Source organism: Antennarius striatus, chromosome 15 (assembly GCF_040054535.1).
Source record: "Antennarius striatus isolate MH-2024 chromosome 15, ASM4005453v1, whole genome shotgun sequence".
Lineage (NCBI taxonomy): Eukaryota > Metazoa > Chordata > Actinopteri > Lophiiformes > Antennariidae > Antennarius > Antennarius striatus.
In genome coordinates, this window is record NC_090790.1 from 2,765,812 (window position 1) to 2,778,350 (window position 12,539).

General features: G+C 40.5%; 2 protein-coding genes across 2 annotated transcripts in view; one reads left to right on the forward strand and one right to left on the reverse strand.

The window, feature by feature from the left end:
* The window catches only part of LOC137608364 (uncharacterized), a 43,268-nt gene that overhangs the window by 3,581 nt on the left and 27,148 nt on the right, over window positions 1–12,539 (forward strand). Inside the window, exons 2-4 of the mRNA XM_068334698.1 lie at window positions 9,333–9,870; window positions 10,346–10,421; window positions 10,499–10,643. Coding sequence (XP_068190799.1) covers window positions 9,333–9,870; window positions 10,346–10,421; window positions 10,499–10,643 — 759 coding nt within the window. The remainder of the gene's footprint in view (window positions 1–9,332; window positions 9,871–10,345; window positions 10,422–10,498; window positions 10,644–12,539) is intronic.
* LOC137608367 (GTPase IMAP family member 7-like) lies at window positions 4,554–6,490 on the reverse strand. Its single transcript, XM_068334709.1, has 2 exons — window positions 6,445–6,490; window positions 4,554–6,354 (listed from the first exon to the last, which is right to left on the reverse strand). The coding sequence occupies exons 1-2, from the start codon at window positions 6,470–6,472 to the stop codon at window positions 5,591–5,593; spliced, it is 792 nt and encodes a 263-aa protein (XP_068190810.1). The 5' UTR covers window positions 6,473–6,490; the 3' UTR covers window positions 4,554–5,590.

A 12,539-nucleotide genomic window follows, 5' to 3' on the forward strand; every position in this document is an offset into this window, starting at 1 on the left:
AATTTAAACACTTTTTAATGGAGGATTAACAGTTTAAATATTTAAATTCATTCACGCAAATCATTGGTAATTTTCAATAAAAAAACGTTTTGGCAAAATTTTCAATAAAAAACAAAAAAACAAAATGTACTTGGCTTTCTCCTAGCTCTGTGCTAGCTTGTTGTGATAGCAACAACAATAATATGCCGAAATGCATAACTGGTTGAAAACGGGCAGTTTGTCCGGTATTCAATCTGGGAGAAATGAAAGAGGACAGGATACATTGGCCCAACTGAGAGCTGTGCAGTCTACCAGGATGAAGAAATCCAGCAGGAAAAAGAGATTGACGATGACGAGACAGGGGAAACTGAAAATGAGGAGCACAGAACACAGAAAACTCACCCGGACACTTCAACGGGAGAAGGGGTAAAGAACACAATGAGACTCGTACTCGAAAGAGAAAATATGATGTTGAACTTGGGCCTATGTTATTTTGATTCTTTGTGGCGGAATAGCATATTTGCTACCATTAATAACTGTTATAGTTTGTTAAATAGGTCTATTTGTTACATAGCAGGGCTCGAAATTGCGCCCATTTTGGTCGCATATGCGCCCAAATTTTCATCAGTGCGACTATTAAATATATTTAGGAGCACCGGTGCGATAAGGGAAAAAAATCTGGTGTGCTTTTTTTTGTGAGACCGCGCTCCTGCAGTCCTGCCAGGAAACAATAAGAGCGCAGCTGCAGCTGCTCTCCTGTGGGAGAGAGGAGGAACGGAGATGGACGGAGCGTCTCTATCGCTCCGTCACTGCCTTGCTTTTGGGTAGGTGCACCTGAAGTCTTTGCTGGTGCTACTAACTTCTACATTTGGGAGTACCAGAGCTACCAAGAAAAAAAGTTAATTTCAAGCCCTGCATAGTAATAACTGCTGTTCATCACTCATCTGTGATGAGTCGGCTCGCTCGACGACCATTTTGACTTAAAATATTATTATTGTCATTTTTATATTGTTACTATTATTCTCCCCACCGTTTCTACAGTGAGAGCTCATTAGGCCCATTATTGCACAATCTATTCTGTGTTAACAGGAGCCTATATTATTAAACTTGATACCTGTATGGCTATAAAGACTACGCCTTTTCTTTCTTTTTTTTCATGTTTTGGGCATTGGGGGTGCGTCAGCTAAGTCGGGAGGTAGAAGTGGGTGCGTGGACTGAAAAGTTTGGGAACCGCTGTTTTAGTGGTTGGCCTGTTCTGGGTGTTCGGGGGGGGCTGTGTAGTGGACACTTGGGAGAGCTGTCTCATACCAGACAGGCACAAGGAAGGTGTGACGTCACATGGTTAAAGAAGGTGATAGGGGAAGCAGGTATTTAAAGAGACTGTGTTGGTTGTTGTGGCACGCTTGTTAATAAAGACACTGAACTCACCTGTACCCTTGCCTCGTTCCTGCGAACCTCCACAATTGAAGGTAAAGACAAGTGATTTCCATTGATTTTTCATCTGGATCATTTGTGGTAATGTGGTGAGAGTGTTGTATCCCACATTACCACAAATGTATTCTTCGGTCACCTCGGTGACTTCAGCTTGAACGAGTCCACCTCTGAGACCTCAGCCTCTGTTTCTTCTGTGTAAGACATGGTGGTGGTATTAAGGAGATCCTCGAAGTATTCTTTCCACTGCCCGACAATATCCTCAGGCGAGGTCAGCAGCTCTCTGCCTCTACTGTAAACAGTGTTGGCTGTGTACCGCTTTTTGCCAGAATTTCTTCGAGGCTGACCGATACTCCTCCTCCATGGCCTCCCCGATCTCCTCCCAGGCCCTAGTTTTTGCCTCCGCGACTACTCGAGCTGCATTACACCTGGCCTGCCTATACCCGTCAGCTGCCTCTTGAGACCCACAATTCAAAAAGATTTGGTAGGACTCTTTCTTCAGCTTGACAGCATCCCTTACTTCCGGTGTCCACCACCAGGGTTTGGGGGTTACCACCGCAACAGGCACCACAGACCTTGGGACCGCAGCTCCAAGCAGCCGCTTCGACAATGGAGGCGAAAGAACATGGTCCATTCTGACTCAATGTCCCCAGCCTCAAGCGGGATCTGGGAGAAGCTCTCCTGGAGATGGGAGTTGAAGACCTCACTGACAGAGGATTCTGCCATGCTTCCCAACAGACTCTCAAAATGTGTTTGGGTCTGCTGAGTTTGTCTGGCCCCCTTCTCTGCCAGTGGACCCAGCTTACCACCAGGTGGTGATCGGTTGACAGCTCTGCCCCTCTCTTCACCCGAGTGTCCAAAACACGCAGTCAGACTTCTGATGATACGACAACAAAGTTGATCATTGACCTCCGGCCTAGGGTGTCCTGGGGCCAATTGCAAATATGGACATCCCTGATTGAACAAGGTGTTCATTATGGACAAACTGTGACTAGCACAGAAGTCCAATAACAGAACACCACTTGTGCTCAGATGGGAAGGCCGTTAATCCCAATCACTCCTTTCCAGGTCTCACTGTCATTTCCCACGTGAGCGTTGAAGTTCCCAAGAAGAACAGTGGAGTTCCCAGTCGGAGCACTATTCAGTACCCCTCCCAGGGACTAAAAAAAGGCCTGGTATTCCACATTGCTGTTTGGTCTGTAAAACAGTGAGACACCTGTCCCCAACCCGGAGGCGCAGGGACGTGACCCTCTCGTTCACCAGGGTGAACTCCAACATATGACAGCTGAGCTGTGGTGCTATAAGCAGGCTCTCACCGTAGGAAACACCAGAAAAGTGGAGAGTCCAGTCCTTCTCAAGGATTTGGGTTCCAGAGCCCAAGCTGTGGGTGGAGGTGAGCCTGATAAGTCAGTACCTCTCAACCTCCCTCACAAGCTCTGGCTCCTTCCCCCCAGCGACGTAACATTCCATGCCCTAGAGCTACACTCTTTGTTTGGGGATTGGGTTGTCGAGCCCCATGCCGACGACTGCCACCCAATCCACACTGCACCCGTCCACTACAGTTTCCTCAGAGGTCGGGCCCACGTTGTCCTTTCGGGCTGAGCCCGGCCGGCCCTGTGAGCAGAGGCCCGGCCACCAGGGGAGAACTTTTATACATGATTATATTTATCTGATTCTGTGTCTTGATGACTTTGATGGGTTCTTTGCTTATTTTAATGTGCCTATTGTTGGTCCAGAAACTGCTGACAATCTTGGGAAACCTATCATGTTACCAGAGCTCAGTGTGGTTGTAACGTCTCTTCAGGATGGAAAGCGCCCAAGACCCAATGGCTATTATTATTAGATGTGTATAATGAGACTTTTGTTTGTGGAACTCTTCCCAAATCTCTAAATCAGGAAGGATAAAGATTCCCTGTTTTGCTCAGTTGATTGTTTTTGCACTTGATTTATCTCTTGACTTGGATGACTGACACAGGCTACACACCCTTATGATCTGCAAAATGTGTATGTACGTCTGTCATGGACAGGGTTCAGACCTATAAGCAGAACACTAGGTTTTATCCAAACAGAAAAAAATCCAGGAAATAGAGGCGTCGCCAAGGGTAGAAAACAATCTGGCAGAAAACCAAAAGTGGAGCCAGCTTAAAAAGTCTCAGGCTAATCAGTCTAGTTAGGTACAGCCGTGAACTTCTGGGCAGAACTCCGCCTCCTGCCACAATGGTAGTTGTTTTGCATTTTTTGTCAGTTCATTTACAGTAAGTTCCTACCTGACAGGCTCTTCAAGCTCTCTTCCTGAATGTTTGGGATGTTTTGTGTTCTTGATACGCAAAGTAATGTTTGAAATTCCTGTGTTGGGTTCAGTGGTAGGTGTCAATATTGTCGTGAAAGTTTATAGCTGTAAATGATATTAGAAGGATTAGGTGGGTCTCTATGTGTTTAGGTGTTTTTTCACAGATTATCTGTCACATACCACAGTGAGAGTAAATGAAAAACTGCTGTAAAATTGATGATTGTACTAAGATGTTCATTCATTTAGTATTCATAAAACTGCCAGTCAAGAACTACCAGTCAAGAGCCTACGTAGTAAAACATGAAAATTATAAAATATACAGTATATCTTGGAATTATACATACTTATTTTAATAAGATATTGTGTGTTTTTATTCTTATTTATTGTACAGTAACAGTGATATCATGCGCTTTTAACAGTTTTGTTGGCATTTTAAAAGTCCAATCCTTGTGGCTGACAAAAGTAAATTCAAGTGAAATGATGTAAACCAGATTTTTATTTTTACGTGTATACTGTAATGTGTATTTGAGAACAACTTAACTCGAAACAACCTGTGCCTGTATTTGGTGATTATAGACTTGATCACAATAGTAACACACACACACACACACACACACACACACACACACACACACACACACACACACACACGCACACACACACACAATGATATATATATAATATATCTATATATATATATATTATATATATATATATATATATATATATATCAAACTAACCGTGTTACTATATGTACAAAGCTCTTGATGCATTAACACCAACCTAACAAAACAGTGCTAACTCCCTTGCTACTACTTGTTTATTAGAGATTCCCAGAAACATACAGAGAAATCTTAGGAAAAGAATTTCATCTTTGTCATTATTATCATTATAAAAAATGGCTCAGTGAACATTTTTAAAAGAAGGTCAAATTGGCAATACATAACTTCAGAATTGAACTATCCAATATATAGGCTATAAACTGGCCTTTTCATTCACTTCTGTATTACCTACCAATGTATTATGCTTGATGTTATGTATTCAGTCTATACTATTCTTGACTTATTTTCTATGACTTTTCTTTATGTTGATTTGTGGGTGGCATGGTGGTGCAATGGGTAGTGCTGTCACTTCACAAAAAGGAGGTTCCGGCTTTGAGTTCTTTCGGTGCAGAGTTAACATTTTCTCCCCGTGTCTGCGTGGTTTCTCCCCGGGTTCTCTGGTTTCCTCCAACTTCCAAAAACATGCACTTCAGGTGAATTGGTTTATTTCTAATTGTCCACGAGTGTGAATTAAATATTTCATGAACATACTGTAGATACAGAAGATCTGCATGAAGAATATTCATAGTGGGCTTATGGGCTAAACTGGAAAACAAAGAGAGGCACTATCGGAAGGGATTTTCAAGCATTTGACATTTTCAAATTTACTCATTGTCACAGTCAACAAGCTAATTCATTGACTCTAATTCAGTAAAGGTCAAATACAATCATAAAGTAACTGTGTTGCACCAACTTCACACATCTCAAAAAGAAGCTCAGATTTGATTTACAAACATATCAAACCACCAAAAATCAATGTATCCTCACAGAAAAGTAGATACTAATTAGTGTTTCTAATACTGTAGATAGTGCTAACTGACTGGTTAAACTGTTGCTGATTAGTCAGTCTTACATGACCAATCAATGATGTCCATAACCTCTTAATAGCTCTAGGTTCAAATATACTTCTACAATATTTTCTGACAAAACTCCCACTTTCCCAAGAAACTGTGGCTTGTTGCACAAACAGATTTTAAATTATTTCAGCTTTTCTCTATCAAATGAGAACATGAGCTTGGAATGGTAGATGGTCTGTTTCCATCAGTGTACTGCATCACGTTGCTGTAGGCTAAGGCGGCGATGGATTTGAGAGGTTGTCCGTGTTTCCTTGCACAGCAGCGTTCAGTGTAGCCTGAAACAGAATGACCCTCCTCAGCAGCTCAGACATGAAGGAGAAGTCATAAATCTGCTCTTCAGCTTTTTTTCTTTGAGACTTCTGCTGCAGGATGGTCTTTTCTGCCTCTTCAAAAAATTCTTGACTGAAGTGCTTTCCTCCATTTGCTGCAACCATGTTATCAATCATATTAATCAACCGAACCACTTGCCTTCTGTCTCTCTTTTCCTTGTTGTTGAAGACATGGTACCTATTACCACACCTGTTTATCACTTCTTGAAGTTTTGGGTGGCCCGTCTGTACATAGTTCTCAATACTTCTGCCCTTTAGCTCATCTCCACGTGTGAACAGAACAATCATGTACTTAGAAGCCTCGGGTCCAAAGATTTTCTCCAGGGCTTGGATGCAGTGTTCTTCTTCTTTGGTGAACCTGCCAATCTGAATTATCAGCAGGAAGGCATGAGGACTGGGAGAGGACACCTGGATACATTTAGTGATTTCTGTCTTTAAGTTCTCTGGACTTCTAGAAGTATCCAGAATCCCAGGTGTATCGATTACGTAGATCTTCCTGCGACTCTGAACCCGTTCTTTTTCACAGCTTTCCGTTATGGACTGTGCACTTGCCGAGGAATGGAAAACCTTCTTTCCAACAATGGTGTTGCCAGCAGCACTCTTCCCAACTCCAGTTTTTCCTATCATCACAATCCTCAATGGAGGACCTACAAACAAAAACATAAATGGAGCTGTTTTAAAATGAGAAACAAGAATCACATATTTACAACAAGTTGAAAAATGCTTAAAAAGTTCACCTTCAGGCATCGAAGCACGGATACCCATCTCTCTCTATCCTCAACTTGTTGGACAATGAACAGCTTTCAGCTCTCTACTATTTTTGTGAGACATTGATTACTTCTCTCCGCCCTGGGGGTGGTTCAACATAAGTCAGTGTATTTTACTTTCTCATGCTTCAGAACTGATCCAGATACTCCAGGGAAAACTTCCTGATGTCTGCTCTGTCCAGGTCAACTAGCATGAATTATAGAAGAAATAAGTGATGCTTATTTCTCCTGGTTTTGCATTATACTCTAGCTTATTTGTGGAGGTGGCATGTAGAGACACTCAGATAAAGATTGTGAAGTTATGCTTTCAGTGTTTATAAAATGTATAAGAAAAAAATTATATTTACTTCAGCAGACAAAGAATTATGTCCCCGACATACTTTACATTGAAGTAAGGGGGAGTTGTCATCATCATGAATAAAGAACAGACATTTGCCCTTTGCTGCACCAACCATAAATACCCTTGAGGGAAATTTTAATTTGTTTTATGAGGTAATGTAAATAAATAAGACTTTATGATACATTCATAATCTAAACCTCTTTTTGATAATCATATGTTATGTGCAGTAGCATTTCACTGAATCATGTTTCTCACTTTTTCAATTCTCTACTACTCATTAGAATTTGTTCAGTAACACAGTACATGACCTGTTGAATTTTTACTATATTTACAGACCTAAACCTAAAATTAAATGTACACAATGTGCATGAAGATATTTTTCATTTCAACTAGCTTTTATTATACTTCTGACTATAAACTGTTTCTTTGTTAGGGTTGGGTCCTGTTCACTTTTGAACAGATATCGAAAAGTACGGTACTTGACAGTATGTTTTTTCATTGCTTTACAGGTTTTGCAGTAACAAGAAACTACGTTCAGTTACTGAGGCTCTAAGTCACCAAATATGTTGTTATCACTAGACCTGTGACAAAGAAGGAAGCTGTTGTTGAAAATCTGGAGAAACATTTTTTGCCATGCGCACTTCACTCAAACTGGAAAACAGTCTAAAAATAATGCAAGTGCTTCTGTAAAAAGCTGGCATTTTGGCGAGGTTTGGTAAATAGTCTTATGTAAAAAGTTACACGTATTACACAGTTTATGCTTTCAAAAATATTTGATTATGACACAAAACAAATACAATTACTTACAACACGCACATTAAGCATTGATTAAAACAAAAGTCAGCTCTGATGGCATACTGGTTCATAAAGTAAAAATAGCATATTTAATGTGGAATATATGAACATTCTGTGAATCATCGGCTTGTGGGATTAGTTTATACTGTACGCTACAATAGCTTGATATTTAATTTTCGTCAGACCAACAATGTTTTCAAAAAACATTAAATGCTGGCAGGTTTAGAAGGTTAGGAGTGTCCACATGAGAAAAAATATCAGCTTGATATTTTTACATTTCAAAGGGATCTTTAATAACAGTAGAGGGCAGTAATACATCAATGCAGTATAGTCATCAGAGTTCATTTTACCTCAAGAAAGCATTGCATCCCTAGGATGAGCTTCAAGAAAATTTTGTGCATCCCAACATGACGGTTCTGCATCCCAAAAGTAATATGAGAATATATGGTAGAAGCGTACGCAAGGATTGACAAACTGTTAATTTTAATGTTTTTATTAACAACATAACTGTATCAGTAGAAAGAAAAAAGAGTAAAATTATGCATTAGTTTTATTAAAATGTTAAAACCTGGTTGTCATTTTAAAAAAAACCGTTTTAGAAATAAAGAAAGATGTATCACAGTTTTTTTTAGTTGTGCTTTAGACTCAAAAGTTTTCTTTGCCTTTAATTCATATATTCCCCTGTGGACACTGCACCAAGCTGACAAAACCTTCACCACACACATTTCAGTAATATCTGTCAGTAATAACTGTCTCTTTTTCTTCATTAACTTTTGATTATTTTTATTCAAGACAGCACTCAGTGTCACTTGCTTTTTCTCCAACTTTTGCATCTTTTTTGGAGGCATGTGATAATTAATCAATCGACTTTTATTCGTATAGTGCTTAATCACATCAGCAGACATTTCAAAGCGCTTTAACAGACAGAGAAACCCAACAGGACTCTCCAAGCATAAGCAACAGCTTATGGTTGCTCTTGAAGATCTAAGTAATTCCTCTCTCACTGCAGCATGTAAAACGAGCAGATGTCGTGTTGCCGTTTAGTTGATTTTGATAAGGTAGAATAATGCAAGTTTCTCGCGTGAGATGAAAACATACTGGCAATTTGCAGGTTTGAAATTGAAGAGGAGAAATGGAACGATTGTGAATATTTTTGTTGAATGGAAGTGCATTCAAAACTTGGGTCCCAAGTTTTGACGATCGTGTGTCAAAAAAAGTGCGTCAAAGACACAAGGTCACATGCAAACGACCTTGTGTCACGCAAACGAGAACACTGAGTCATTATCCAAATACTGGTTGTATTTTTCAGATTATCTTACCTTGTCTTGTTGTTTTTACTACTACATTGCTTGCTAACTGAAACTTCATTTCATATCATATAAAATATTAAGGCAATGAGAAACATTGTACTTTTATTAGTATGTTGTTGAGAGGACGGCTGTTGCCACACAGCAAAAGATCCAGGATTCAAAGTTAACTGGTGACTGTGAACACAACAGGTATTCAAACATAGTAGATATGCATTCCATTCAGTGCTGTGCTAGTTCAGGATTGCTAACGTTAGCAGGAGCTCCTGAAGGACTCTGCTTCCACAGTATTAAAAATTAGACTCATTGTTTGGAGATATTTCGTACAACTCATTTCTTCATGTGTTTCCCTGGTCAGTTTAGGATTTTAAAGTTCTGTATTTCATTACTAACAAAAAACCCCTCTTGTCTTACAGCATATCCACAACCCTTAACTATTGCTCTATTCGGAAAGAGTGTTGAGTTAAAGAACACCATCAAAAACAACATCTTCAAAGATAATACGCCTTTTGTCACCCTGCCAAATGGCCTTGTCATGGCAAAGAATGAATCCTTCAGAATATTTGGCCTTCACCTCTTTGATGAAGACTGCAATTTCCCAGACCAGAAGATCATTGATTTCATGGCATCATCCTATCCTGGTCCCAACATGTTCATACTTGCAATAGATTCAGAAAATATCCAAAAGAAAGAAATCTATTCTGAAGTGTACAAGCACAAGACAGTATTTGGAGAAGATCTGGTGAGGCACCTGACCGTCTTGTTACCAGACCAAAACAGCTTCGAGTCACTCATTCATCTAAAGAAACAGTTCACTATTGGTTGGGCAACTGATAAAAACTTGGCTGAACAATGCAGGAAATCATGCCATGGTCAACAAGCATACCTGTTTACCTACACAAATTATAGTGAAGATGTTGTTAAAAGAAGACAAGCATCCTTAGAGAAAAAAAGGTAAGACCCTCTTCGCTAAATAAGAGTTCTGAAAATATACATACAGTATGTATAGAGGACAGAGGTCTAAGGCGTATATTGTGTTTGTCAGTACATTATCTCAATAAGGGTTTCTATCATCATGTTTTGTTGAATATCAAAATGTCCTTGTGGTTCAATGTTGTAAGATAAATATGGAAACAACATCTAATATAATCTAGATTTAATGTAGCTTGTTGACAGGATTGACCAGATAAACTTGTTGCTTGGATGGCACTATGGTATATTAGATACAGGGAGTCCTCAAGATATGAACATTCAACTTACGAACATTCAGAGATACAAACGCGCACCGTCATATCCAACTATTGTCCTGGAGTTATTGTGAGGCATTGTACAGCCTGGTGACCACAGGCAGAAAAGAGTTCCTATGGTGTTCAGAAGTGTATTTAGGAAGGGTCATCCCAGTACTGAAAGTACTTTTTTGTCCCATCAGTGTCCTGTACCGTGGCTGGAACTCATTGTCCAAGACGGCCCTTAGTTTGGACAATGTCCTCCTCTCTAAAACTACAGTAAGAGAGTGTAATTTTACTCCCACAATGTCTCAAGCTGCGCTGCAGATCAGTCTTTTGGCATCCGCCACCCTCAGATTACTGCCCAAGAGAGAGAACCCGGAGAGAACCCACGCAGACACGGGGAGAACATTCAAACTTCACACAGAGCGGGAGTCGAACCTGGAACCACCTTGCTGTGCAATGACAGCGCCACCCACTGCACCGCCGTGATGCCTTATGGTAACTATTCCAGACAAAATAGCCTGACAATCTACAGATCTCTGGGAGCATGTACGTCTCTGACTTTAATTATTTTTATGTTTTTATAATATTTTAAATAAATTTGTATATAATTTGAAGACACTATTCTGTTCTGGATTGGTCAGAACTTAGGTCAATTAAATTAATACTGTATCGTAGCAATGTAAAGATAAAACTGAGCCACTGGGGCGGCAGTGGCTCTGCGGTAGAGCAGATCGTCCAATGTTCCAAGATCGGCGGTTCGATTCCCGCTCACGCCCAAAAACACCCGGAGTGTAAGCTGACTGTATGAGGTGTCAGCTCACCTCCCGGTCACTGCCGAGGCATCGTTGAGCAAGGCACAGTCCTCTTTTACAAGTTTCTCATTTGGGGCGCACCATGTTGAGCTGCCTCCCACTGCAAATTTACAGACCACCTAGTGTGTGCGTATGTGTGTATGTGTGTGTGTGTGTGTGTGTGTTACAGGGGCCTGTACATACTAATATATATATGCATGTGTTTGATTGAATTACTAGAGTGTGATCTCAATTTCCCTTCGGGTATCAAACAGTATACAATATATATATATATATATATATATATATTTTTTTTTTTTTTTTAATATATTTTGTATACTGTTTTGATACCCGAAGTGTTTTTAAGGATTTAGCATTTCCTTCACATTCTATTTTTGTGTGTTTTTAATACTGCAATCTTATTTATTGAAGACCTGTGCATGACAAGTTGCTTTGATAGATAGATAGATAGATAGATAGATAGATAGATACTTTATTAATCCCGGAGGAAATTGCATATATCCACTGCTCAGGCATTACTTAACAAATAATACTGGATAAACACCAGGAGAAAAGGAAACACTGACATCACAGGACATACCACAAGATATACATTACACTAACAGACAGGCACATGCAGCACTAACAGGACTTATATACTAAACTATAACTAAAAATATAAACAGTATAAAATTTAAAAATATTACAGTATTAAAATATAAACAGTATAAAATAAAATCTAAACAGTATAAAATTGAATTAAAATATAAAAACAGTATAAAAAATAAATAAATTATATATATATATATATACAACAGTATAAAATTAAATTTAAATTAAATTAAATCCATTTTCAACCCCGTGCTGACCTCGCCACCTCCCCCCCGCTCCTCCTGAGAGAGTCATTGTACCCCCTGATGGCACGGGGCACGAAGGAGGACCTCAGCCTCTCTGTGGAGGCGCTGTGTGACAGCAGTCTGCCGCTGAAGGTGCTTCTCTGCTGGGAGAAGGTGGTGTGTAGGGGGTGCCTGGTGTTGTTCATGATGGCCTTAATTTTAGACATGGTCCTGCTCTCCAGAAGCATATCCACAGAGTCCAGGCTCAGCCCGACCACTGAGCCCGCTCTGCGGATGAGTCTGTTCAGACGGTCCATATCTCTTTTCCTGGCCCCCCCACCCCAACACACAATGGCGTATGACAGCACACTGGAGACTACGGACTGTTAGAACATGAAAAGGAGCTTAGGACAGATGTTGAAGGAGGCCAGCCTCCTTAGGAAGTACATCCTGCTCTGCCCCTTCTTGTACACACAGTTGGAGTTGAGTGACCAGTCCAGTCTGCTGTCTAGCTGCAGTCCCAGGTACTTATAGTTTTCTACCACCTCCACCTCACTGCCTTTGATGATCACCGGCTGTGGAGAGGGAGGTGCCCGCCGGAAATCCAGAACCATCTCCTTTGTCTTGGAGACGTTGAGCTGGAGCTGGTTCTGTTGGCACCACTCCACGAAGTCAGCCACCAATGCCCTGTACCCCCCCTCATCACCCTCCCGGATACATGCCACTATCGCGGTGTCATCGGAGTACTTCTTTATGTGGCATGT

What these genes read in the sequence shown, in the direction of transcription:
- LOC137608367 (XM_068334709.1), bottom strand. Translation starts at nt 6,472, where the DNA reads ATGGGTATCCGTGCTTCGATGCCTGAAG. An exon ending in CCGTGCTTCGATGCCTGAAG is followed by an intron (nt 6,355 to 6,444) that starts GTGAACTTTTTA and finishes TTTTGTTTGTAG; the next exon opens with GTCCTCCATTGAGGATTGTG.